The sequence below is a fragment of the Oxyura jamaicensis genome (assembly GCF_011077185.1).
Source record: "Oxyura jamaicensis isolate SHBP4307 breed ruddy duck chromosome 5 unlocalized genomic scaffold, BPBGC_Ojam_1.0 oxy5_random_OJ101315, whole genome shotgun sequence".
Taxonomy (NCBI): Eukaryota; Metazoa; Chordata; class Aves; order Anseriformes; family Anatidae; genus Oxyura; species Oxyura jamaicensis.
Window position 1 is genome coordinate 6,391 of NW_023303943.1, and position 27,234 is coordinate 33,624.

The 27,234-nt window shown below is 48.5% G+C and overlaps 1 protein-coding gene and 1 long non-coding RNA gene across 2 annotated transcripts; both read left to right on the forward strand.

The window, feature by feature from the left end:
- Positions 1-322: 322 nt before the first annotated feature.
- On the forward strand, positions 323-13,540 carry LOC118157332. The gene is made up of 3 exons (XR_004746605.1): positions 323-334; positions 2,554-2,557; positions 13,418-13,540. It is a non-coding gene; the product is annotated as an uncharacterized LOC118157332 (long non-coding RNA).
- Positions 13,541-14,155: 615 nt separating this feature from the next.
- On the forward strand, positions 14,156-25,857 carry LOC118157333 (homeobox protein SIX4-like). The gene is made up of 3 exons (XM_035311611.1): positions 14,156-15,400; positions 16,866-17,557; positions 20,064-25,857. The coding sequence occupies exons 1-3, from the start codon at positions 14,676-14,678 to the stop codon at positions 20,858-20,860; spliced, it is 2,214 nt and encodes a 737-aa protein (XP_035167502.1). The 5' UTR covers positions 14,156-14,675; the 3' UTR covers positions 20,861-25,857.
- The last annotated feature ends 1,377 nt before the right edge of the window (positions 25,858-27,234 follow it).

The following is a 27,234-nucleotide window of genomic DNA, read 5'->3' on the forward strand; positions in this document are numbered from 1 at the left end:
TTTCACAGTTATTCCTAGACTATTTCCATCTTCTGTAATTAATTATACACAATTCTATATTTTGCTCTGTATTACCAGCTCTCCCACACATACAAGAAAATTTTCCCACTATTGTACTTTTTAACTAAGAAACTAACCTTAGGCTGGCTAAGGAAAAAAAAACCCACCACGAAGCAGAAATACTTAGAACTGTCACTCCGACAACAGCCTCATTGCTTTAAGGTCACTGCTTCTGTTTCCCGAGGCTGGTTTTTATGAAAAAAAATAGAAGTCTGAAACGAAACATTTTAAGCCAGCTACCAAACGTAGCCAAAAGCCAACTGAAACAGCAGCTGTTTGACACTGAGCCATACGCCAGCTCCCATGCTTTACCACGCCGGTCATCAATGGCTGCCTCACAAACCGTAAGTGACACGGGACGTGCTGTTCGCAAACAAATCAGATTTATGGTTATATTCAGCTGTTCCTGTTACCTGAAATTAGAAGTAGAAGCTCATGAAATATGAATACGTTTCAGAGAATGCGGAGGCACCGCGCTGTATCGATGAAAGCTTCATTAAATTTTCAATGGTGGAGCTGCTTCTATATTTGCGAAGGAAGGACGCGGGGCAAAGAGAACCACGTTGGAGCAATTCTCCTACAGGCAACTCTGCATCTTTTTACTATCAGTAAGAACCACGTGATTTTAAAATAAAATACTGGACTAATTCGGTGTAAGACAAAGTGATTGTGGTCCATCATGTTCAATGACTGGTTACTTTCAGATCAGCATTGACCTCGCAGATGACGTTTGCCAATTGCGTAATTGATGCTCAAGAACGAGAGAATGGGTAGAACACCAGAAATGGGATCTGAATGATCCAGCTCATAGCAAACACAGACTCGGGGGGTTCTCACCTAATGATGTGGTTGTCTTTTTGAACTATCCACTTCAAGATATAACGAGAGTGTGGGAAGTAAAGTCTTGCCTAGGAAATAACAGCTGCTTTGCAAGTAAGACCGTACCAAAGGAATGCAGACTTAGTTTTGCTGCAGAGACTGACACCAAGAGAAAGGTCAGTGACAGAGAACATAAACTAGACACCAGCCGACCTATTTAACTCTAAGGCTACTGTAAATAAGTCAAACAATTAAAGTCTCCCTGTCTTACCCATAACCAAGCCGCACAAACCCCATTTCAGAAGCGAGAACTGAAGCCTGATCCCTCTTTTGGTCGGCACTCCGAGATGAACCTCTCCCATCAGAAGAAGGATGGGGGCACCCAGGCTGTGGCCCTGTGCCCCAACTTTGCTCGACACCCACTCACCTTTTCAGCCCCTCCAGGCCTCGGTGCCATTCCTCCAACAGGCCTGCACGGCAGTCAGCCTGGGCACTGCCTTTCTTCCCTTGGAGCTACACGCTCGGCCTGCCAGGAGCTCAGCAGGTGCAGGGCTGCTCTTCCCAATTTGGCAGGACCTCGTTCAGCCCTCTGGGGAGGTGACACTCAACTGATGTGTGTGCAGACAGTGCCATTTTATCCTCGGCCCTTGTTTATTCTGCCCCACTCATATCCTGCTTTGACAAGTTTACTTCTTCCCTTCTCTCCAGTTTGCCTTGGCATGCAGAGAGAGCATTAAATAACTGATCTCCTCCAAAATCACCATGAGGCAGCATTATCCCCACATTACCAGATAAAGAAATTAATCCACAACAATGCCTGAAGCATGCCCAAATTTCACATTCCTGATTTGAGAGTGATTAGCATTAGCGCTCCGTAGGATTTCCTCTGCTTGAAGCCCAGCTCCCGAGGAGCGCAGGAGCCTGTCGCACAGCCCGCGCTTCTGCAGGACAGTCTGACCAGCAGAGCCCTGGGAAACACCGGGCTGCGGGAATTTGGCCAACTCCAGGGCTCTGCAGAGCACCTCTCAAACCCCAGGTGTGCTCCGACCCCAAGTGGGAAAGTCAGACATCAGTGCCAAACCCTCCTGTGTGCTTTCTTTTTCCCTCACCCATGACTTTTTGATCCAGGCACAGCATCCGTGCTCGGATAGCATCCAACCCTACACCTACATCCCTCCCACAAAGATACATGCCCACTGTCCTTACCTCTGGTCCTCCCGTAGCCCCCCAGTGCATCTGTCCTCCCAGAGCCTCGCTCTTCCTTCCTCCATGGATCTGCAGCTCCAGCTCTTCCTCAGTCCTCCCTGATATTCCTCAATCCTTTCTCAGCCATCGCTTCCCTCAGGTCCTCGTGCAGTCGTTCCCCCGTCTCCAGCCAGGTTCCCCTATATCTTGGCCATTTCTTTTACTGCCACAATGTAGGATGGAGTCAGCCTTGGCTTTCCACTCCACTCCAACTATTGCAGTTTCTCCAGAGCCATGAGGTACTTCCCAGTCACACACACACATTGCAAGAGTAAAGAATCCTTTCCGAAGTCTGCCTGGTGGCAGCAAAGGTTCCCAAAGGGACCCCAAACTGTTTGGATTCCCTAACCTCATCCCAAGGAAGGTGTCTCACAGGGGCTGTGCACGAATGCATCGAGATCCTGCCCACGTGGCGGCAGCTAACTCTAGCCACGTCTGCCGTTCCTTCCTGTATCACCTTTCCCCAAAACAAAACAGAATAGAAATCGAGGGTTTGTTTAGCAAAATGTTCGGTCAGGCTTTGTTGCAAGACTGGTAACAAAACGGTTCAAACAAATACAGCGATGCTGGACTAAGCTTGACTTCTCCAGCTCCCAAACTGCTCCAGCACTGCCCAGCTGACAGCATTCCCGGCTGCACCACATCACCCTGGCATTGCCCTCAGTCCCAAATAACCCCCTTCCCTCCCTTTGCAGGGCACAATCACAGCACAGATGGGCTGAGGTCGCAAGGTACCTCCGAAGATCACCCAGTCCAACCCCCCTACCGAGCAGGCTCCCTAGAGCACATTGCACAGGATGGCATCCAGGCAGGGTTCGGATATCTCCAGAGCAGGAGACCCCACAATCTCTCTGGGCAACCTGTCCCAGTGCTCTGCCACCCTCACAGGAAAGAAGTGCCCCCTCATATTGAGCTGGGACCTCCTGTGTTCCAGTTTGTGCCCGTTGCCTCTCGTCCTGTCGCTGGGCACAACTGAAAAGAGAGCGGCTCCATCCTCTCAACACCCCTCCTCAGATATTTACACGCATTGATGAGGTCTCCCCTCAGTCTTACCTTCTCCAGGCTAAACATGCCCAGCTCTCCCAGCCTGTCCCCGTACGAGAGGTGCTCCAGTCCTCTCATCATCTCCGTAGCCCTCCTCTGGGCTCGATCCAGTAGCTCCATGTCCCTCTGGCACTGGGGAGCCCGGAGCTGGACACAATGCTCCACATGTGGCCTCACCATGGCTGAGCAGAGGGGGAGGATCACCCGCCTTCACCAATATCCCCAAATTAGTGGTAGATCCCCCAAAACAAGGGGACCTTGGGGATTTACAGGCAGCCTCTCATCTCCAGGTCACAGCACATCAGTCCCAGGGTTATCCAGCTGCACAGCCACCACTGACAGTCCTTCCTGACGCCAAACAGGGTGAGTAAGGACTAATTTATTTATTTGTGGTCTTCTTAAGCCTGTAGACAGCTCTTCTAAGAGGAACCTGAACCCTTCTCCGTACACAAGGCTACTCGTTTACTTATGCTAAAGATTATCCAGTCACTAGCTGCACATGCAGAGGGCTCAGCTCCTAATCCCCGCGAAGACACCCATTTTTTAGGAAGGCACACAACACACCGCCAGCAAGGACGATGAAGCCGCCACACGTTGGTCTGCCTGGACGTGCCGGTGCCCACAGAGAGGCCGTCCTCCTCGCCCCGGCACCGCCAGCAGCTCCGTGATGCAACCTCCTGCCCGGGAGACCCAACGCCTCCCGTGTGGCTCAGAAACCTCAAGGTGCCAACACCACCGAACCTCTCCCTCGCCTTTTTTTTGCTGTCCAGGGAAGGCAGCAAATCTCTGCAACCACAGCAGACGGACTCACAGCCCAGCTGCATCGCCTGGCATTAATAAAAGCCGAGGAGCAGCACACTCTTTGGGCCTGGGAAGCCAGGCCGAGGGAATTTTAAAGAAGCCAACGTGCTCCAATTAAGCCCAGGATTCTGCAAATGCTTAGAGGTGTATTTAACCTCAGCGCCATTCATTGGAGCAGGACTGTGGTAACAGCAAAAATCATTATCTGCGTGCTTCCCGACTCGGAGCCAAAGTATGTATCAGAGCAGATTACTTGCTCATCATTCAGAACCAAGTAGCTGTCACTACGGAGGCCAGTCCGTGCTCATTTATGACTTTTCTTAGTGCCTGAGTGGCCTGTTTGCAAAGAAGCACCCACTGCCTCCGGCGTGTCAGTGAGCCCACGAGGGGACTGGCAGCGAGCAATGTGTCCACAGCACCAGCGCAGCAGCTCGGCCCACGGTCTGTTACTATCAGGGAAGGTTTCTTCTTTTTATTTCTTAATTTCCTAACCAGATCTGAACACTGGAGTGCTCGATTCAATTTCCACAACGCTGACCCAGCTTTACTCCAAACTTCCCCTTCAGCTGTCCTTGGGACAAAAAAAAAAGGGCCAAAAAAACAACCAATGCCTCAAACAAAGAGTCACAGGGACACAACTTCTGAGTGTGGCACTGTTAGTGCTGTCTAGTAATTCACAATTATCCGAGACATCCTTTTGCAAGGACTCAGGAAGATATTTGTTTCATTTCATAAACATTAAAGCCACACGTGCCACTCTTCAGCGCTTTAGAGCTAATGCAACCACACAGAAGGCAAACGTCCTTCTTGCTCACAAACCCACAGAATTATTACCTTGCATTATAATGCAGTAGGTGCAATTAAAAAAGCTTCTAATACCTAATTGTTTAAAAGGCTCCTGTGCTTGCCTTCTCTTTTGATAAGTGATTTTACCGTGGGGATTTCCCGTGTGTCTGTGTCAGCCCCCTACCATTTACCCTGCCTAACCCACCGCTTACCCAGGGGGGTAAAAGGGTTAAGCGTGGCTGCAGACGCCTCCAGCTGGGCATCAAATCCATTACCTTGCTTCAGATCTCGAGCAGCAGACTGAGCCAGACCAAAATATCAGAAAAAAAGAAAAAAAAAAAAAAAAAAAAAAAACGACTTTTCAGTTGACTCGCTGGAGATCCAGGACACAAACAATAGCCTGCCTTTTGCCAAGGTTGCCTTGCAGAGCAGAACCACAGTTCCAATTTCCAGAAATGCTTATGAGGAATGGAGATGAGAGCTCTGCAAGCCTTGCTGCGTGGACAAAAAGTGTTACAAAGCAAACATCCCAGTTGCGGGCTTGATAGGAGAAAAAAAAAAAAAAGATAAGATTTTCTAAATATTTAAGTTTTAAAGTAAAAGAGGAATCTAACCAGAACACTAATGCCATTTCAGCAGGAGTATTAAGGCCGTGATCCAGAGCCAATGTTAAAAGCAAATATTCACTGTCAAAGCTGGATGGCAGAAGGAAATAACCTCTTGGGTATTTCAGCAGTGATTTAATTACCTCCCAAGACTAAGCTGGAGAGACTCTGGAAGAGTAATGGGATGGATCAGAGTCCAAAGACCATCTAATCCCAATTAATAAAAACAGGAATAAGTCCAAAAAGATGAAGAAAGATGACCTAGATTTGTATACCCTAAGAATTCAGGGGAAAAGAGCCTGCTTTCTGAGGGAATACATCCAGCTAAAAAAATAAAAGTCATTTGCTTCTTCCTTTGAGGATAAATGGGCTACGATTGTGCAACTATTCCAAACAAGCGCCATAACCTAATTTCCCATGGCGGTTCTGATGAACATGAGTTAAAAACTCCCCGACGTGTCTCCCAGCTCACCCAGAAGAAACACTTGGAACAAAGCTCTTTACCTAGTTTTTACTGTTGATGTCCCAAAAGCAAAGCAAGCATTTTTAGGACCACACAAAGTGGGTCTGGGGCTACACACCGCAAAAAGATCTCAACTTTTGAGATGTTCCTGGGCTTTAGCCCACCAAGACCACTTACATTTGTTCATGCAGGCAAGGATCCACGCCCAGGAACCTCACTTCAGCCGTGATACAGCAAGTCACAAGAAAACGAGCAGACCGTGGGAGACAAACCAGAGCACCTGCTCTCCGAGATAAGGCAGCTATTTGGGCACGCAGCTTCACAGCGCGGTGCAAGCCAAGTTAACGCTGCCGCAGCAGGACCTTCTTCAGCCCTGTCCTGCCTTGCCTGTGGACGCCCGTTCCTCCAGGTTACCTCGTGCCACCTCCGATGCCTGTCTAACCATTCATAAGCCACTTCAGCTCACTAATCCTGTGCAAACACCACCGCAGGAACCTAACAGAAGAGCTGCTCGTTTTGTGCCAGGTTAGCAAACCGGATCCTGGGGGCAGCAGAGCCTGCAGCCCCACGCACCACGCTACGCTTCAGCCAGCACTACTCACGCTGCTAACGCTCACGAGCCTGCAGCTCCGCTTCTGAACGATCCAGACAGGCAGTTTTCTGCCAGGAGCGGAACTCCCTGGGCCTTGCAGAACAGCACTGGTGTCTTTGCCAGGAACAGGAACCTGGTGGCCTTAAGAAATCATCATCATCTTCATCACCATCATCCAACGCAGCAAACTTTCAGGTTACGAATGGCAGTCCTGAACACAACATTGCTGTGCTTGTGTATCGTGATTTAAGATGCATTGTTCAGAAAAAGAGATTTGCTGAATAAGAATCCAACACGTATTTAAATGCTTAATTCCCACATACTCGAGTTAAAACTACAGGTTAAAAATTGACAGATCCTCCCTGCCTACCTCTAATTAGACTTCTTCAAACTCAGTTGGCTTAAACACAGTTTTATGTTCTTTTCCACAATCTCCAGGGCTTCCCCCCATCCTAAAAGAATGGCATTTTCTTGAACCACACTACAGGGAAGAATGCAGCGGGAGGCCAAGAGATCCTTTCACTTGGAAGGAGATTAAACACTACGATTCCAAACTTTTTTCCAGCGGCTCCAGCCCCACGTGCTGGCATGAGACCCCACTGCGCTGAACTCACTGGGGATGCTCCTACTTCCAACCCCTGGTGAATCTGACAGCCACAAGACTCCAAATGCTCCTAACGTTAAAATAAATAAGCGAGTAATGAAACCTCCGTTTCTTCATTTTAGCAGCCGTTAGCACCGCAATTAGAGTTCTCCAAGGACGCACTTACCCCCTAATGAATCCCTGGAAGAGCCGTAACAGGGTGCAGGGCAGATTACAATCCCCACAGCCCAACCTGGTGAATTGATGTCTCCCCTGAGCGACACAAAGCTGGGCCTAGAGATTGTAAGCGTTGTTGTGCCGCCTTCGTTTTGGAGCCTTATTAAAAAATTAAATGAGAAATAAACACATCTCCCTCCGGGAAAAGGAGAAAAAGAATTAAATGTTCAGAAGGAGCCCGGACAACTTTCCCTGAGTCTCTTGTGGACAGGAAGACGACACAACAGAGAAGTTTAAAATCAAGCAACTACCACCTACGATTGCAGCAGTACATGAACAAAGCCAAACACACCTCAGGGGCCAAAGCAGCAGAAGTCAAGCAGCAGTTCCATGCAGAGGCTGCTCTGGTGCTGTGCCCCTGCCTCCCCGAGATGGCAAGCACAGGGAACACTTTGCAGAGACAGCGCAACAGCTGGCTGCCACTAGGGAGGGAAGGGAGCGCCCCTGCTTTTGGCAGCCTGCAGGCATCATCCGCATTTTCTCCCTCAAGCTGGGATGGGCCACAGGTAGCTGGAGCAGCCCCCCAACCCCGAGGAAGGAGCTTTACACACCAGCTTCCCTCCTCCTCCTCCCTGGAGGGCAGTGGGACAACAAAGCTGAGCCAGGAGCCCTAATTAACTCCTTTTTTACCTAAGCCTTTTGTGTCTGATTGTTGGGGACCATATGGTCCAAGTTTACAGCCAACAGTAAATTTATTTGCCCAGCCCTGTTTGCAGCAACTGCCTTAACATTCTTTTAATGCAGTTTTGGGTGGGTGCATTTCCTTCCCTCTTTCTGTCAGTAAATCACTGGGATATGCTTACCCTGCCTCCTAAAACTCTGCACAGGCAATGAAAATCCAAGCAGGCCGAGCAAAAGATAATTCATGGTCTCAAACGAAGCCAGGTGGATTACAATTCCGTCGGCAAGCACGCCCTCGGCATCTGCACACCCGGAGAGACATCGGGAACCATCTGAATCATCAAAAATCGCCACGCGCGCACAAAGGCTCTGGAATACAATTCTTGAGAGCGAACTTTTAAACGAAAGCAAAGCCATCACTGCACCTTAGGAACTAACGCGCTGCAAAACTTTAATCAAGCACAGCTCCATAATTAGACACACTTTCCCCCACAGAAAAGCATCTTTAAAGCCAAGTATCTGATGACTCGAACCTCTGTTGGACTTAAGAAAATAAACTTAAGAAGACATTCGTTATTCTTGAGCTGAGCATTTCCATACCGAGTCCCATCTTAGAACAACTTTTAACTGCTAATTTATCATCCTCCCTCCCGGTGACAGGGAAGATTTATAGTGGAAAAGGCTTATTTAACATTGCCCTAATGCCAAAAACACATGGTCTTACACTTTTCACGATATTGGACGCAAAGCACTAACTAAGGAAAATACTACAAGACAACCCCCCCAAAAACCACTCCCGTAGTTGTACGGCTTGGCATGGGTCCGTTGGAATAAACTACAGCGGGGGCCCAGCTCCAAGGATGTTTACAGCAGAGACCCCACGTCCGATTTCATCCTCCTGCACTCATCTGCTTACCCCTTATCTCCACCGTGCTGCTTATCAGCACACCGGGCCCTGCTCCGCCACCAGCGGCCGCGGACACATTCCTGAGCCCCTCCGGCCACTGGGAACTCAGCAGGCGGGAGGAAGCCTCCGAGCTGCTCCGACACAGCTTCAGGCTCCCTGAACATACGCAAAGGGTGGAAAAGAAGAAATGCTGTCTGCATATGTAGGTCCGGAGATCCAGAACAGATTTGTTCCACAACCCCAGATCTGAGAGATTTAAATGGGCAAAGCGGGGAAGGGGAGAAGAAGGAGCAGCAGGATCGCCACAGCACTCAGAGCAGCAGGGACCTTCACTGCAGGCAGCTGTCAAAAAAAAAGGAGGAACAAACAGGACACACATTGCCCAACAAGTTCTCAAACACTTTGAGATTAACTTTGTTTATACAAGAGGTGGGAAAATAAAGCTATAGAAGGAAGGCTCTTGTAGCGTTATTCCAACCAAAGGGGGGAAATGGCTAAGAACATGAAAGCAGAAACAACTTGGTGACAGAAAGCATAAAAAGGCACCACTCGCCATTCTTCAGGAGGGCAAAACAGAGAAAATTAACTAAAGGTGAAACAATAAGCTATCTGAAATCCAAAAGAAAGACCTGAAGTGTACTGACAAGCCATCTCAGCCAAGTATAAGCCCTTTAACGACTTGAAATTCAACAGATTTTGCACAACTCCAAGTAACTGAAGGTGACAAAGCGAACAGCACAAACAATAAAATACAAAAGGTCAAAGGAAAAAAAACAACGGAGGCAACACTGCAGGTAATATGGAAATATTCCTCCAGGATGCACGTGGTGAAAGAGGGAGCAGTTACAGCAGGAGTGTTTTAACCCACAGCGCTACAGGAAGGAAACCTCCGACAGATAACGCCAAAGGACTCGGGGTGTTTTCTGCATCAGTCTTCCCCAAGTGAGATAACTGGCTAACAAAACTGCTTCCAGCACGAAAGGAGCAACACACAAGTAGAACTGGGAGACGCGTTAGAGCAAGCACTTCACACCTCCCAAGCCAAGAGCCCAGAGTCAGGACCCAATATCTCGTGCGTATTTATCAGTAAACTTCAAACAGAAAACACAATAAAGGCAGAACAGTCCTGCAGGCTACCTGGGAAACTTCACCTCTGGGCTACATTCAGGGGTTACCGCATTTAAAAAATACTCGAAGGTTTTCAAACCTGGTAGAGAAAACAATAAATACCCTTTGAAAACTGAGAAAGGCAGTTACCAAAGATCACCTCCGCTCTCCACATCAAGCCTGAAGAAGGGCAGAAGCACCTACCTGTACGGAGCAGGAAAACAGGCAGGGGAGCGCGGAGCAGCCCGGCTTGCCACCGATCCCCGGGACGATGCTGGAATAGGATCAGACAAGCACCTATCTCCTGCGTGTTTCAGATAACAAAGCACGTAGGAGCCAACACACCGCTTGAGAACAAGCCGTACCAAAGGAATATCAGTTCCTTCAGTGACAGAGTAGCAACGTAGATAGGGACATGCCAACTCGAGGCAATACAGTTTTGATTTAGTGGGACTTTTGACACTTAAATTGACAGTCATATAAACTGAACAAATACAGGACATGCTGGAGTACCGAGAGATTGCTAGGAGCCCTGCCCAGAGATAAGTTATCATTATTTCAGTCAGAGAGAAAACAGGTAGCAAGCGTATTAATGTGGCTCTAATCTTTTTAAAGTCTCCACTACTATAAAAAGTAACTCAGGGAAATAAAGATTATTTAACAAGGAACTTTCTGTAGGCAACTCCGTGTTCTCCTCCGCCTCAGTTTGATTTCTTATGGCTACGAGCAACAACTTTGAACATCTCCCAGACAACACCTTGTCAACAAATTGTGTATTATAAAACATCAGGACAGAAAGGTTTTGTTTGCTTAAGTTAATAGATGGTACAAAGCTGAGACAACTGCAAGCACCTGGACGGGCTCAGAATCTAAAATCACGTGAAGCAAGTGCAAAAATCATCTGAAATAACGCACAGTTTGATAAAGCAAATAGGGAAGAGCAGTCAGCTGCTGAACAACTTGGAAAGCAAGGTTAAACACTGCTCTGCACAGAGATGTGCTGTGTGGTGAGGTGCTAAAGAATCTGGGGCTTAAGCCAAACATAAATCAACACCTATCACCGAAAAAAATAAAGACATGCATAGATTCATCTGTCCTACCGAGATGCATGAAATGCAAGGACCATATGCAAGGCACATGAAATAATTTTGACTCTGCCTGTGGTTCTAAGGACTCTGAGGATTATGTCCATTTCCGAGCACTCCAAGAAAAACACAAACCAAGTGGAAAAAGCCTCGAGAAATAAGCCGAGGCCGCAGATGTATGTGAAATATCACTGAAGGAACAGGACTTCTTAACTGTGGAAAACACCAAAGAGAAAGGCCCCAAAGCACCCAAAATGTTCCTGCAGAAGAGGTATAACAAACACTTCACAAGCTAAAACGCGTGTTAGCATTCTTATATGCTTAAGTTATAGCAAAGAAATTTAGATTAAGAATTGGGAGAAGTATTTCCAACGGTAAGAGCAAACTATTATAAAAAAGGGTAAATTCCCATCACAAATTTATGTTGGCTCATTTGCTTTGAAAATAAGTTAGACATTCTTTCCCTGTGGCAGAAACATGGTAAATTTATGAAAGGACAAATGCCAATTGCCTCCTTTTTCCCCTCATACTTCTCTTGCAGATGTCTCCACTGAGCTTCCAGCTTCTCGATCAGTTATTACGAGAACACACTGGCCGTTACCAAGAAATGACTTCCAGTATGGAGGCTTTATAAGATCATATGGAAGTAATAATAAAAACACGTTAAAAGTGTTATTAAAAGGATATTTCAGAGGAAAAGTGACCCGCTTGAACCACATGAAGACGGAGAGTCCTTGATTTCAAAGAAGGTAAAGAAATCCAGAAATCCTACTTACTCCGTGACTTCAACATTACCTTCAAGGGTAAAGTGGGGCTTTAAAGCCGTGGTTCCCTGCTGCAGAGCCCCCCTTTGCTGGGAAGGTGAGGGTGGGACTAACAGACCTCGCCAGATCCAGGCAGGGTCTGTCTGGCTCTGCACAGACCTCTCCTGGCGAGCACCCCGCAGAGATACCCGGGCTGGCCCAACCCAGGGCCGCATGGATTCAGACCAGCTCTGGCCTTGGACAAAACAATTTCAAACAACAAAGAAGTGCAAACAACAGGAGCTGGGGGGAGCAGAGGCAGTCCTTGAGCAGCTGGGAAGAAACAAGGAAAGCAAGGCAGGGACATCAGTCCCAAAGAAAATGTCAGCAGCTGGACCCAGAAAAGCACAAAACATGACTAATCTTCTCAAGCAAAGCTCAGCTACAAAAGAAAACACTGAGAACCAAAGAAGGAGAGCAAACTGAAACATGCTGTCCTCTGCTGGAAGTGGCTCTGGAGGAGCTTGAAAGCAGAAGATCATGAAGACCACTAGTCCTTTGATCTTCACTGGAACAGAAGATAGAAACAGCATTTTAAAACTGCACAGCCTTGCCCAAACGCGGCTGTCAGCGTTTGAACTCCAGCTAACGCTGCACTTTTACACAGCCAGCACCGCTGTCACCAAAGGGGCACTCCTGCTGCTCCCCTCCTACAACAGCACGACCCGGGGAGCATCTGCTGCTCTCCTGCATGCCTTCCCTGGCGGCAGTGCAAGTGTTTCATGGCCACAGAGGACAGGATCAGGGAACTGGATTAAAACTAACCCTTTATTTCACAATTATATATACACACACACATCCTCTGTTGCAATCCAGTTCCTTCATCCTGATTGCTTACAATGGATGAGCACATAGGGTTAAGTAAAGGTTTCAGGCTGTCTTTTAAATGTAATCCATGTGTGGTTTAGAAACAAGCATCTCAACATAAATGTCATGGGAAAGATGAAGAGACAAAAAAGAAATGGCTGCTACTGCAGGGAGAGGCTTCTATCACACATACGTAGAAAGAACTTGAATAGCAGCTTTAAAATTTCCACGGAAAAGAAGAATCACTTCCAGATCTGAAGGTGAATGAGTTCAGACACATCCATGACTGAGCTAATTCCCAGTGCTGGCTGCAGCTGATATAACTGTTCATCTTTGGGGAAAAGGAAAAAAGAAGCGGTCACAACCCTGCTGCTACAAAAGATAACGTAAGGAACAAGCAACGCAGGCGGCACCGGCTCAGAAGAGGCTTCTCCGACATTTAAAGCAGCATCAGCCCTTCAGAGAAATCACCATCCACCAGGAGAACTGACACACCAGTAAGGATACAGGTAGGTAGATCAGGATTAGGATTTCTTAATTATCCAAGCCCAGCACTGAATACAGGAGGCGTTTAACCAAGCCTTTCCCTTCCTTTCTCAGTCCTTCACCCTGACACCCCACAGCATTTCCTGAGTCTCACAGTCCCCCACAAAACCCTCACAGCCCCCCACGGCCCCTCAACGCCCCCCACAGCCCCCTACAAACCCCTCGCAGCCCCTCACAAACCCCCACAGCTCCTCAACGCCCCCCGCAGCCCCCCACAACCCCCCCCCAAACCCCCCCCCCAGGGCCGGCGGCGGCTCCCGGCCGGGCCCCAACGGGCGCTGCCCCCTTCCTAGAGGCGGCCCCGAGGCCGGGCACTCACAGCGTGTGTCCGCAGACGTTGACCATGAGCTTCAGGGAGGGGTTGCGGTACTTGGTGGTCTTGCACCGCGGGCAGCCCTGGTCGTCCATGGCCGCCGCCGCCGCCTCCCCCCCCCCCGCTCCTTCCCTCCCTCCTTCCGCCTTCCGCCGCCCGGTGCCGCCGCCAAAGGGCCCCGCCGGCCCCGCCCGCCGCCCTGCGCGTTCCGGCCCGGCCCGGCCCAGCTCGGCCCGGCTCTGCCTCACCCTCCCCGGCCCCCAGCAGCACCTCCGGGCCGGGCCGGGCCGGGCCGGGCCGGGCCGAGCAGGTAGGAGCCGCCGCGGGCAGCACCTGCCTCGCACGGCTGGGTGGGGGCCGGGCCGAGCAGCTCCGCTTGGAACGGCGGGGAACCGGGGGGGAATTGGGGGTAAAGGGGGGTAACGGGGGACAACGGGGGGTGACGGGGGGTGAAGGGGGCGAGGGGCTCCGCCGCCCTGCAGCCAGCAGGGGCTGAGGTGAGCCCCTGCCCGGCGGGGCAGCGCCGCCTGAGGCGCCCTCGCTTTTTCTCTCCCCGAGCGGTTCCACGTCTTTACTTTTTTTTTTACTTTTTTTTCTTTCATTGCTCTTTTATTTCACTCCTTTTTTATGACACTTCTTTTTATTCCTTTTTAATTCCTTCACGTTTTCCCGTTCTCCGCCCGCGGAGCTCCAGGTGGAGGTGCCCGTGAGGAGGAGGAGAGGGAGGAGGGAGGCGGGGGGGAGCGGGGCCGCTTGATTGACGGTTGCCATGGGGACGCGGGAGGCCCCGCCCCCTCGGCGCGGCTCAGCCAATGGGCGGGCGCGGCCGGGGCAGCGGGCGGCGGGGCCATATAGTGTTGCGGCGGGGCCGGGAGTCACGCTGGGGGGAGCGGCGGAGCGGAGCCCGATTGCACGGCTTGGCCATAGCAGCGGTCGTTAATGGTCGGTGCGTGGCCGGGAGGAAACCTGATCGGCTAGAGCCGGCCGAGAGCAGGAGGAGGAGGAGTGGACTTTGCAGAGAGAGAGAGGAAAAAAAAAAAAGGGGGGGAGAGGAGAGAGGAAAAAAAAAAAAAGGAAAACAAACCATGTCTTCTGCCTCCCCCACGGCCGAGATCACGAGCGCGGTGGAAATCAAGCAGGAAAATGTGATGGAAATGCTCTCCGAAGCCGTGCCCCCCGACGGGGCGGCGGCGGGAGCCCTGAACCCCGCGGCGCCGCCGCCCCCCCCCCGCCGCCGCCGCCCCGTTCCCCATGGAGCACGGCGGGGAGGAGGCGGCCGCCGAGCAGGTACTGCTCCACACGGAACTCCTGGCCAGGAACCACCACGCTGCGGCCGCCGCCTCGCCCTCCTCCTCCTCGTCGTCGTCCTCCTCTTCGTCCTCATCGTCCTCCTCCTCCTCGTCGTCGTCTTCCTCCTCGCAGACCCCCCTGGCTTTCTCCCCGGACCACGTCGCCTGCGTGTGCGAGGCGCTGCAGCAAGGTGGGAACCTGGACCGCCTGGCCAGGTTTCTGTGGTCTTTGCCCCCAAGCGATCTGCTACGTGGCAACGAGAGCCTGATGAAAGCCCGGGCGCTGGTGGCTTTCCACCAGGGCATCTATGCCGAGCTCTACAGCATCCTGGAGAGCCACAACTTCGACTCGTCCAACCACCCGCTGCTGCAGGAGCTCTGGTACAAAGCTCGCTACACCGAGGCGGAGCGAGCCCGGGGCAGACCCCTGGGGGCGGTGGACAAGTACAGGCTGCGGAGGAAATACCCTCTGCCCAGGACGATCTGGGACGGCGAGGAGACGGTGTACTGCTTCAAGGAGAAGTCCCGCAACGCGCTCAAGGAGCTCTACAAGCAGAACCGCTACCCCTCGCCGGCCGAGAAGCGCAACCTGGCCAAGATCACCGGGCTGTCCCTCACCCAGGTCAGCAACTGGTTCAAGAACCGCCGGCAGCGGGACCGCAACCCTTCGGAGACGCAGTCCAAAAGGTGAGCCCAAACTTTTTCTTTTCTTTTTTTCCCCTCCCCGCCCCCCTCTCGCCGCCTGCCGCCTTCCCTTTCCCGGCTCTTTCTTCCCTTCGCAAACATGGCGCTTACCTTCGCCGTGCCCCGGCCTCCCCTCCTTCCCCCTCCCCGCTCCCCCCACGCCCGCCCAGCCCCGCGGGGAGGCGGCACAAGGAGAACTTCTCCTCCGGGCTCCCCCCCCCCCTCGGCCCCCGGGGGGGGAGCCCCGGGGGCAGAAGGGGGACACGCACGCACTCGCACACACACACACGCTGTTTGTTTCCTCGTTGTTTTTATTTAATTATTGCGCCTGACAGAGTTAATCATTGACGCGCGGGGGTGTGGGGTCCCGCTCTGTTTTGAAACCTGACTCGGGAGCGGGCCGGGCTCGGGTTTCAAGAGCGGGGGGAAGCGGGGCCGGGCCCGGCCTGAGAGGAGCCGCAGCGGGCCTCGGGCCTCCCAGCAGCCTCGGATGTCCCCCCCGGGGAGCGGGAGCTTCCCCCGGCCCGGCTCGGTTCGGCCCGGTGAAGGGGAAACTTCTCCCGGTTCCCCCCCCCCCGGGTGTCGGTGGCGGAGCGGCCGGGGGCTCGGCGGCGTGAGGCGGGCAGGTGGAGGTGACCTCCGCGGCTCTCCCCTCCCTCTGAGGGGAGGGAGAAAGAAAGAAAAGAGCGGGGAAAGGAGGAGGAAAGGGGAAAAAAAAAAAAAAAAAAAAGGCAGCGGCAGCAGCGAGCGAAGGGCCCCAAGGCATTTCTCAACCAAGGGCGCGATTGTGCAGCCGCGGCCCCCTCTCCTCGGGACACATCAAAGGGCGGGTGGCTGCGGAGGGGGAAGGGAGGGAGCAGCCAAAAAATGCGAGCCCGGGCGGACAAGTCAGCAAAAAAAAAAAAAAAAACGGGCGTGCCCCGGCAGGAGGGGCCCAGCGGGCCCCCCTCAGCCCCCCTCCCGGCCCCGCCGCCCCGGCTCTAGGCCCCCCCGGCTGAGGCAGGGCCTCCGGCGGTGCCTCCGGCGGGCCTGCGGAGCTCGGGGAGGGTCGGGCCGGAGCTTCCTGGCCTGCTTCTACCTCCCGAGGCTGCCACGGAGCAAGTTCCCAAATGGCTGCTCCCGGGGCTGCCGGGTTGCTTTCACACGTGCGGCACCGTGCCTTGGGGCGGTGGGCCCGAGGTGGTCGCCCCCGGGTTGTTTGGCTTAGCGGACCGCCGGGGGGGGGGGGGGGGAGGTATTTACAAGGCTGTAATCCAGTCTGTAAAGTTTCACGCCGGTTAGATGTGTTCTTTTCTAAGAAACCTCTTCCTCGATCTCAGATTGCCTTTAAAGCACGCTTTAAGGCAAAGCATAGGAAATAAATATGACAAACTCCCCTGAGCCGTATCGAAGCAAGGCATCTCCTTTGGTCCAGAGCTCACTGGTGTGCCCTGGTAATGCAATGTCATCTCTCCATCTCTTCCACTAGTGAGTCAGACGGCAACCCTAGCACGGAAGATGAATCCAGTAAGGGGCAGGAGGATTTATCTCCACATCCGCTCTCCAGCTCGTCCGATGGAGTTACCAGCCTCAGCCTTCCCAGCCACATGGAGCCTGTGTACATGCAGCAGCTTGGAAACACTAAAATAGCCTTGAGCTCATCTGGTGTCTTGTTGAATGGAAACCTTGTGCCTGCCAGTACTTCTCCTGTCTTTCTCAATGGTAGCTCTTTTCTTCAGGGACCCAATGGTGTAATTCTCAATGGACTCAGCGTGGGGGCTTCCCAAACAGTAACTTTAAATTCACCTAAAACCACTTCAAGCGTTGTGAGCAACGGCGTATCCATTACTGACATATTGTCGTCGTCTTCAGAAGATGTTAAGGACTTCAAACTCCTTCAGGCTTCAGTCCCTAACACAGCAGCAGCCGCCACGTTCAGCCCCAGCAACATACCGGTCTCATTCCCAGGATTGATACCAAGCTCAGAAGTGAAAAGGGAAAGCGTAGAAACTGTTGCTTCCCAAGATGGAGGCTCTGTAGTTACTTTTACTGCTCCTGTCCAAATAAACCAGTATGGCATTGTCCAGATCCCTAATTCAGGAACAAATGGCCAGCTGCTGAACGGAAGCATCGGTTTTTCTTCTCTGCAGCTGCCTCCTGTTTCTGTGGCAGCTTCACAAGGTAAAAGTTTCATTTGTTACAGGGAAAGCTACAAGAAAAAATGGGGGTTGGGCACACTTCATATTTCAGGAGCTATAATACTTTTGCTCTCATGTACCATCGTTGTACCTTGGCCCCAGCTGCACATAGTGTACATCAAGTAATGTTTTGCGTTCCTTTATAATATAATGTATCCCTCGTCCTTCTCTGTGGATTATGCTCATGGGTAGGCAATTACATGAGAACTGAGCTTCTTTACCAAGAGCAGGGAAGGAAATCTGGTATTTTACTTTATTTTTATCTCAAACTGTTCTCTGAAGCCTATGGTATTAAGTCTTCGCAAATATTTGCCAATTTTACACGTTTCAGTAATTCAAAATATTCCCCATTTGCTGTTGAATTTTTTTTTTTATGAGAAAGTTTATAAAAATGAAAACTGCTGCAGCTGGAAGCTGTTAACTGTTGTTGTTCTTGTGGTGGCTGTCTTGTGTGTTGTTTTTTTTAACCAAACCATTTCATAAATAAATTTTAAATGACTATAGACACAACAAGACCAAGCAGTTACACGCATACGCTTTCTGTCCTATAATTAAGAACGATTAAACTGCAGGGAAACAATAGGAGTATGTAATAGCTTGTAGATACAAAATGCAAGGGTATTTGGATAGAACTGCCCTCGGTCCAAGGGAAATATGTCATCGCAGGTTCACATGCCAAGTGTGCATGCTCCTCCCCGAGTTTGCCTTAGAGTTTGTCTTAACATACCATAGACCGAAGCTTCTGGACAGGGAGGAAGAATCTTAGGGAATGCAACTCCAGCTCTGGATTGTTATTTTGAAGCAGGTCAGTTACAAAGCAGAACTGAAAAACTCTGTTACTTATTAACCGCTGTATCTTTGGTTATGAAAATGATTAAACTTGAATGAATTGCTGTAGTTCCAGGAGCCGGGAGTACTACAATGAAAATCAAGTGGTGCTCACGTTAGCATATTTCCATCAAACATGTACAGAGAGTTAATCGTTTTTGCTGTTAAAATAACATAGGAACGCTGAAGCTGTACAGACACATTTTAAATGGGTACGAAATTACAAAATCCTAAAATGTGGCACTTATAGTCACTGGAAATTACTGGTAATTAGTTTAACCAAGATTAAAACACATCAGACATTTGGTCTGAATACCACCTGTAATTACAAAAGCCGTTTAATCCACATGCTCGAAGGTATAAGCTAACAACCAGCACAGGTGAAAAAGAAAGTACTGTCCCTTCATATGGGACAATCAGTGCATAATAAGGCACTGACTGAAGATTTTCCCCGGTACTGAAAATATCAATTCCCACTGGAGACTGATTGACCATATGTCTAGTCTGGTGCAGAGAAAAGTCAAGATCTAGGTTTGCTGCTTCCATTTCTCTCTTTTTTTAACGTGAGAAGGATGGATAGCTTGCTGCATGTTCCAAGTGAAGTGCATTGCAGACTGTTTTAAGTAAGCTACAGTAAATGTTATGTTATTGCAAGGTAACCTTCAGTTGCCTCAATTTATTCTCCTGGTTTATGCGTACAAGTAAACGATTCAAAAAAATCACGATTGATTAATGGAAATGAACAAGGACCTAAACTATTCTCCTGATGAGATGCATCTTCAGTGCTGTTATAAAAAAAAAATCGAGGTATCTCCAACTGTGGTCTCTTAAAATTACAATTATTAATCAGCTTTTGAGAAAGAGAGGTGTTTAAAGTGAGACCCTGTCCCAAGAGCCAGCATATCTTATTTTAGGAATTGTCCTAATGACAACTTAGAAGGCATGCCCAGTGAAACCAGCTTCAGGCCTTGGCTGGCCACCTGTTCTTGCCCTGGTTAGCTGGGACATCGTGGGAGCAGTCCCATGGCTTTCTGATGGAGTAGCTGCTCGCTGAGTGGCTTTACGCTGTTCAGTGGCTAGAGTGGGGTTAGGCTTCTAGAAATAGGTGATGAAGCAAGGTAAAAGGCACTGCATCTAAATGCCTGACTGACTACGGAGTCAGCCTGGTAGAAGTTGTTTGAACTTTTCCCTGCAGGTTACTCAGGTAGATTCTGCCCAGCAATAGCGTGTTTTATGTGACGTGTCTACAGTTTCCCACACACAAGTTGTAGTCTGTCACTGAACTATCTTTAATAGCTTTTCATGCTGCTATTCTTAGAGAGAAATTGAGTGGTGGCACCTAGCGAGGGCCAAAGCACGTTCGTTTTAATCACGTGGCTAGGGACTGTTTGCCCCTTAATGAGAGCCTGAAAGAGACCTAATATACCAGAAGCATTTCTTTTCTTTCTAGAAGCGGTTTCTATTAACAGAAGCTTTTATTTCTTCATACCAAATTTTCTCTCACCTGTTATAAACAATGCTGTTCTATGTTGCATGAAATATTAGCGTATGTATGTATGTACTTCAAAGATAAGAAGACCAAAGCGCCTTAAGAAAATGACTGCAGAGCTCCCTGCCAACTATAATCTGTATTTTCCTCTCTTTTGCTTCCCTTTCCCTAGGTAACGTTTCAGTAAATCCTAGCACATCTGATGGGGGAACTTTTACGAGCGACTCTTCAACAGTGCAACAAGGAAAGGTTTTCTTCAGCCCCCTCACTCCGAGCGCGGTCGTTTATACAGTTCCCAATTCAGGTCAGACGGTAGGATCTGCTAAGCAAGAAGGACTGGAAAGAAGCCTTGTGTTTTCTCAGTTAATGCCAGTCAGCCAGAACACACAACTAAATGTAAACATGTCTTCTGAAAATATATCCAGCGGAGGACTCCAGTACCTGGCCTCCTCGTTAGTGAATGTAACGCCCTCACATAATTTTTCCCTCACACCACCCACTCTTTTAAATGCTGCAGAACTGAACTCTGGTATCTCAGAGAGCCAGTCCATGTCATCGCCCGTAACCAGTACCTCTACCGTGATATCGATCAGCAACACTAACTATGCAACCCTTCAGAACTGTTCGCTCATTACCAGTCAAGATCTGTTGTCCATTTCTACAGCACAGCCCGCACTTGGAGAAATAGTTTCTGCAACCGGAGACCGTGTCAGCCACCCGTCTGCACAAGTACATCAAGATTTTGCCAGAGAGCACAGGTTGGTTCTGCAAGCTGTCCCTGATGTCAAGGAGAATTTCTTGCCTAATTCGGAAAGTAAGTCAACTGGCAACTTAATGATGCTGGATTCAAAATCCAAATACGTTATGAGTAACATGGTTGACACGGTTTGTGAAGAACTGGAAACGGACAAAAAAGAACTTGCCAAACTGCAGACAGTTCAGATGGATGAAGATATGCAAGACTTGTAATTTTTTTCTTGCTTTCTGTTTCACTAGATAAGTCTCCTGTTGAGGCCCTAACAAGCACCAAGCGGGGTGTTTGTTTTTTTTTTTTTCATTTAAAGAAAATAGAAGAACATTTACATGGTCTGAATTAATGTACAGAGGAATCTCCGGCAGTGGAATTAGGTTGCCGCACTTGGTTTGCATGCAGTATTCTCTTTTAAGCAGATTAAAGGAGAAAGGAAACGCCAGGGGAAGTACCAAGCGAATGGGTACAGGTTTGGCTAACTGCTACTACGCTGATAATTTAAGTAGACTCCATAGTACAACATGCTCTCAACAGTAAGTATACACTCCTAACGTTAGGTAGAAAACAAAAATCTTGCTGCGAAAAGGTAGAAACGATGCAGTCATTTTCGCTGTTTACTTCTAGTCCGTGGGCATTGAATAATTTTTAAGAACTCTAGACGATACCTCGCAGGCCACTTTTTTGTTGTCTGAGGTTAAGAAACGAAACAAAATCATGAATAATCTTGTTACTGGTGTGTTTGCTTTTTTTCCAGCAGACTTGCGTTCATACCAAAAATCTCACATCAAACACGTACAGGTTTCTAAATGCTACAGCTAGCATTTTGTCAGTGCACCAGAAAAGCATCATCTGAAACTCTAATTATGCAACTCAGAAGCTTTCTCTCCAGTATGAATGTAAATATTGTTTCAGTTCTTATAAAGGAGACTTTTTTTTTAAATTAGTACAATGGATTTTATTTATGGTTTATGTTCCCTTTTACTTTAGACACAGTGCATTGAAAAGGAAAACGTTTTCTGGCTGTTTAATTTATTTTTATTGTTTGAGCAGGAAGTAAACGTAGTTATTTCTGACAAGGTTTTACTTTTTTTGTAGTTTTTCAAGCAATAGACTGTAAAAGTAAAATGTTAATCACACTGAAACTAGAAGATGAGCTCCCAGTCTCACAAACCCAGGAGGTCCTTGTCTCTACCCCCTCTGTCTTTGTGTTCAGGGGTTTTTTGTTTGTTTTGTTAGTAATTTGCAAATTAGTTGAACCTTTTTTGTGTATTTTTACAGAATTCCATGTGCCTTTCTTCCTAGTGGCCTTAACTTTGTTACTAAAGCACAGTAGCAGGAGGAATACAAACACTGACTTGCAAATATCCGTCCTCAGGGCCAAATCCTGATGCCTTACTTTTGCAAGTAGACCTGCTGACTTCAGTGCCCCTACTTGCACGAGTAAGAAGAGTTAAAGTCTTTTGGTCGTGGTGGGTGACATTTACCAGCGGTGCGGGGAGCCAAAGATAGGACCTCTGCGCTGCGTAAGCCGGGCAGGAGGAGTCGGCGGAGGGCCCACGGGCAGTGCAGCCGTGCAGAGGGAAAGATCTTGGCTCCTGCCTTGGGCAGATGAGTGTGAAAGGTTGGCTGGGCGGGCCAGGGAGGGGAGTCCCATGTTTACACGGCCCCCTTGGCCAAATAGCCCGTGTGGGAGAGCTTCAGCTGCTCTTCAGCAAGCAGGCCCCCATCCAGGAGTGCACTTAAGCGTGTATTTATGTATCCTTCCAGAATAAGCAGCGCGGGGGCTGATGGTGGGGGCTGCAGCTGCCCAACAGGTCCCTCCTCTTCGCCCCTCCGCCGGGCCAGCACGAGCAGGCAGGCTCTAGGCAGGTGGAACACATTTCACCTTTGCTCCAGATGAATTTTTGTAGCATGGAAAAGCACATCCTTAAGCTTTAAGATAATAATAATACTACAGGTGTATAAAAATGACATGCTGTTAGTCTTTGTGTTTCAGTTTTATTTGTATCTCTTATTCTAATGTGAATATATACAGTAGCTAAGGCATGTATTCATCCTCATCGGTGGCCTGGTCCGGGGCCTTTGGAAGGCAATGGGAAAGTTTTTCATCCACTTCCGTGGGCTTCGCATCAGGCCCAAGACAAAAAAACACTCGTAAAGGACAAAAAAAAAAAAAAAAAAAAAAAAAGGAAAGAGAACAGAGGTAGCACATCCCAGTCTGATTCTGTCTTGGGTTTTACCTGGTTCTGTGGAAAGGCTTTAAGGACCGAAGGTATTTCCTGCGTGCCATGGACATCTTCGCTGTTGTTTTGCACTACATCGAATGCAGCACGTTCTGCAAGGTATTTTGTGAAATCTCAAAGCTGAGCTCTGTTGGTAAGCACTGTAGTTTTACACCATGAGCCAGAGAGTCCGGGGTTGCAGGGAAAAGCGCAGAGAAAGGAAGAGCAAGCGTGCGAGGCACGCACTGTGCAGCTGTAAGGAGCCACCGGTGCTTTGCAAACAGAAGCAGCCCATAAGCAGTTGGCTGTCCCCACCTGCACCCGAGCAAAAAGGGTGTCCAAGGCAGGCGCTTTAAAGTGGAGATTATCACAAGCAGAACACGGAGCTGTATGTTCCCCTGGCACAACATCCTTGACGCTCAGGGGATCTCCACGTGAGCAGGGAATCGGATAGTCCAGAGCTCTCCTGGCTGCTCTGGGGTTTATCTGAGTACCTTGCTGGGCTCCAGCACAGACAATATGCTCCCCCCCTCTTCTTCACCTGTAAAACCAAGATGATGATGATCACAGTAGCCGTATCTGCTTTGCATTAATTGATCAACTGTTCGGGAAATTGGAAGGACCCTGTGTTGTCGCGTTAATGGAGAACGTGTGCATGGAGCAAGAGCTGTGCTTGGCTCTGAAGGGGTTGTTCAGGGCTTGACATTTGGTCTGTGAAGCTCCGATTATGTTTAGAGGCAAGGTAGAGAATATTTCAGAGCACTCTGTCAGTTGTTGAAGCAATCAGGTCCCATAAATGAAAAGACTGTGGTGTTACGCCAGTACGTTACTTCTTTTTTTTCCTCCTTTGCATTCATTGTGTTACTGAGGCTCTGAATCCCATGGCTTTGCAGCACAGTTGACGTAAAAACTGTGTATGTTGTTACAGTGGTGCGTATCTTGGAGTGTCTGGTACTTCTAATAGGAGACCTCCCAGTCCTTTGGGGGAGCAGAGGATGTACGTAAAAGCAGCGGTTTGGGACAAAGTAAGATTAATCTATTCGTCTTCCAGATATCGAGTAACTTATTTTGTTATTAGGTTCTACTCTTTCTTTCTCCCACTGAAAATAAGCGTCATTCCCTCCAGATGATGTAGGTATAACCTCATGTTTTCTGCAGGTACATATGCACAATACAAAGACTCATTGCACGGTACAGTGTTTCTAAAATAGATATTTAAATAGTAGTTTTCCTCCTACTGTAAATTAAGGGTCGGGTTTTGTAGCCCTCAAGCAAGAAGGCTAACGGCTCTACCTAGACAGTACACAAAGCCCCGAGCAGCATCTGGGGCCAGATCTTCAGCTGCTGTAAATAAGGCATTGTTCCATTGTTTCCTGACTGAGGATTTTACGTGGTGTTTAGGAGATACGGATGCTCATCTCCCACATGTATTAATGGCAGTGAGCGTCTGGATCTCACAGACAGTCCTTACTACCCCATTCTGTTGTTTAAATGGAAACTGTGTCTATCCTGCATAAATACTTCTCCCTGTTACGGATGAGAATAAAGGATCATTTCAACTTCACGTATGTTTGTAACTTGTAAGTCCACTGGAAATCTTACAGGAAACGTTGCCAAATTCTACTACTTTTCAGGTCCCAGACTCAGCTTGGAAAAATATGCTTAAAGTTTAAGCAAATTCCTACAAAGCATCAACGTTAAAAAAAAATCTTTGTTCTTTACTACTTTTAATTCAAGCTGCCTCTTTCACCCAGACTTTTGCAGAGAACCAGAAATATACTGAATCACATGCTCTGTCTGGACTATTTGCAGCATTATTCCCGTGGTCTTACCTAAAAGGACATTTCAGCCACATAAATGGTGGGCATCTATTGGCCAGGTCCTCGGCTGGGACAAACGAGCACAGTTCTACTGACTAATGTCATTTCACCCCAGCTGAGAATGTGGTCCATGCATTTCACTGGAGTTGGATCAGGGACAGATTTGGCCCAGTACGCAGCGGCAGCACGAAGCAGTTCACTAGGCTGATACTCAGACCGTTACAACTGAACAGCAACGATCTATCCAAGCATATACCTCTTTCCGTTTATTGCTTTACCCTGCCTGTGGATTCAGGAAGACGCATTCAGAAAGCTATTTTCCCCAGAAGTAAGGCTGGAACCATCTTTATAGTCGTCATTATCAAGATTAATGACAATAATGGAGGGATTCACCACAATAACCATTTTGAGGTAAATTAAGAGAGGCAGAATTTGGCCCCATGTGCACAGGAACTTTTCCTGTATGTAGATTTCCAGTGCCTGTGCACTTTTCTTACCAAGGACAGACGAACAACCAACAGGGTGCAGCCCTCCAGTTTCGCGTGAAGCAATGTGCGGAACTCCCAGGGGCACGAATCCTGTAGCGTTTGTGGTCAAGCAGCATCTCAAATCATAAAGAGAATAATTCTAGTAAGTCCAGAAACAAAATTAATGACATTTTACAAGCAAGGAGACCTGAAGTCTTCCTGTATCTCCTAGCAGTTATTATCTTGAAGGATATTTTATATCTTACTTGTATGTTTCATATAATTTAAAACTAGCTTCTTACATTTCTGAACTCAAGGAGGAGGGTGAATCTTCTGACTTTCGCGATTCACGTTCAGAGGATGTTTGTTCTTTTGCTGCATGTACTGTTTGTCCAGAACTAACCAGTTATTTCTGTGATATGGGTTTATTGTGCCTTACAACAAATAAGAAATTTAAGCAGAATGTACGCGTTAGAGGAGGGAATAATCAGAAGTCTTTACTGCACTGTTAGATGATGCCGACCCAGAGCGTATCATCAAACGTAGCTGTGCTTAATTACCCAACCAAAGAGATCTAAAGTATGTATGTTTGTTGTACTGTAATAGGGGTTTGTGCCTGGACAATTAAGTGTTTTATTTGTATTCTGAGATGATGTGAACTTATTTTTCTAAACACTATACTGAATAAACTTTATATTTATACACATCTTGTGTAAATATTTCTCTTCTGATACAATATCTGAGGGCTTTGAATTTTGTGTTAAAAGAGCAATCTAAAGTAGAAACTTCGCTGCTAGTGACTCACTGTGAGGGTGATGGCAACTGTGAATGCCGGTGCTCAGCAGAGTTGATCTGAAGCCTCTGTAAGCTAGAATGAGAGTTTCTGATGACTTGAACAGGTTTTTTCAGACCCTAACTTTGCTTCTAAAATATTACATTAAAAAATAAATCTATTTCATACTAAAACCTAGGCATTAAATCTGTCTCAAACCAAATTTATACTGTAATTAAGTAAATACTATTGTACTATATTCCACACACTACTTAGGACTGGTCAGTATTTACTCACAGCTTTCTTAGCAGCAGGACACTTTCTTCATCAGGAATTCTTTCTGGATAAATAAGTCCCTATTTACTAGATTTGTTGAAAATATTCTTTAAAACATGGCACGCAGCACCAGACCTGGCTTGGGCAGACTTTAGAGAGCAGACTGAAATTTATTCTTTACCCTTGACACGTAAGGATATAAACACAATACCTTAAAAATGTTTAAAAATAAATAAAATCTGTGCACCAAGAGCTAGGATTGCCTGGGTGCTGTTTTGGTGCCAAAGTGAGCAGCACTCAGTTGAAGCAAACTAAGCCCTCACTGAATCCGTATACCCATTACGGATCCATCACACATTTCCACCCCTTTAATTGTATTTGGCCCCAAGTACCAAGATGAGGTCTGCAAGATTTATTTTTTAAGTAGTTGGATCCAGTTGGGTATAGCTGGCACCTTAATTCACAATTCCTCCATCTCTCCCATTTATCCAGCAGTGGCACATGTCTCGCTCAGTCCACGAGCACCGCTGGTTGCAGTCAGGAGCTGAAAGGCAGCAAGCAGCCTCCCAAACCAGAGAGCATCACCCTCCCTCGCTGGCCTGGGGTTCAGCCCGCTCGCACTCTGCAGCTGCCGAGGTAAAGCCATTTACCCAGGAGCAGCCCAGAGGTAGAAAGAGACAACTGTGCTGTTGCCCAACTCCTTTTCCTTCCCAGAAGCAGCGTGCATGACTCAGTCCTGTTCATATCACTTACCTTTGGCATGGCAAAGGTAGGACTGTAATATTTTCCTGCCCGCGGGAGCCGGCTGCAGTTCCCAAATACCTGATCGATCCCTGGACAGCAGCTCTGTTCTGGCTTTGCTTGGAGCTAAGGGGCTGAAGCCATCCTTCAGTGAGCAGCTTCTTGCCTTAAGCTTGCCCCTGGAGCTCACCGTCACCCTTTTAGGTGGTGGGGCAGAACCACAGCTGCTGGGTCGGCTCTGGCTCCAGGAGATCCCTTCTGGCTGCGCAGCCCCCCTGCTCAAGCAGGCAGAGT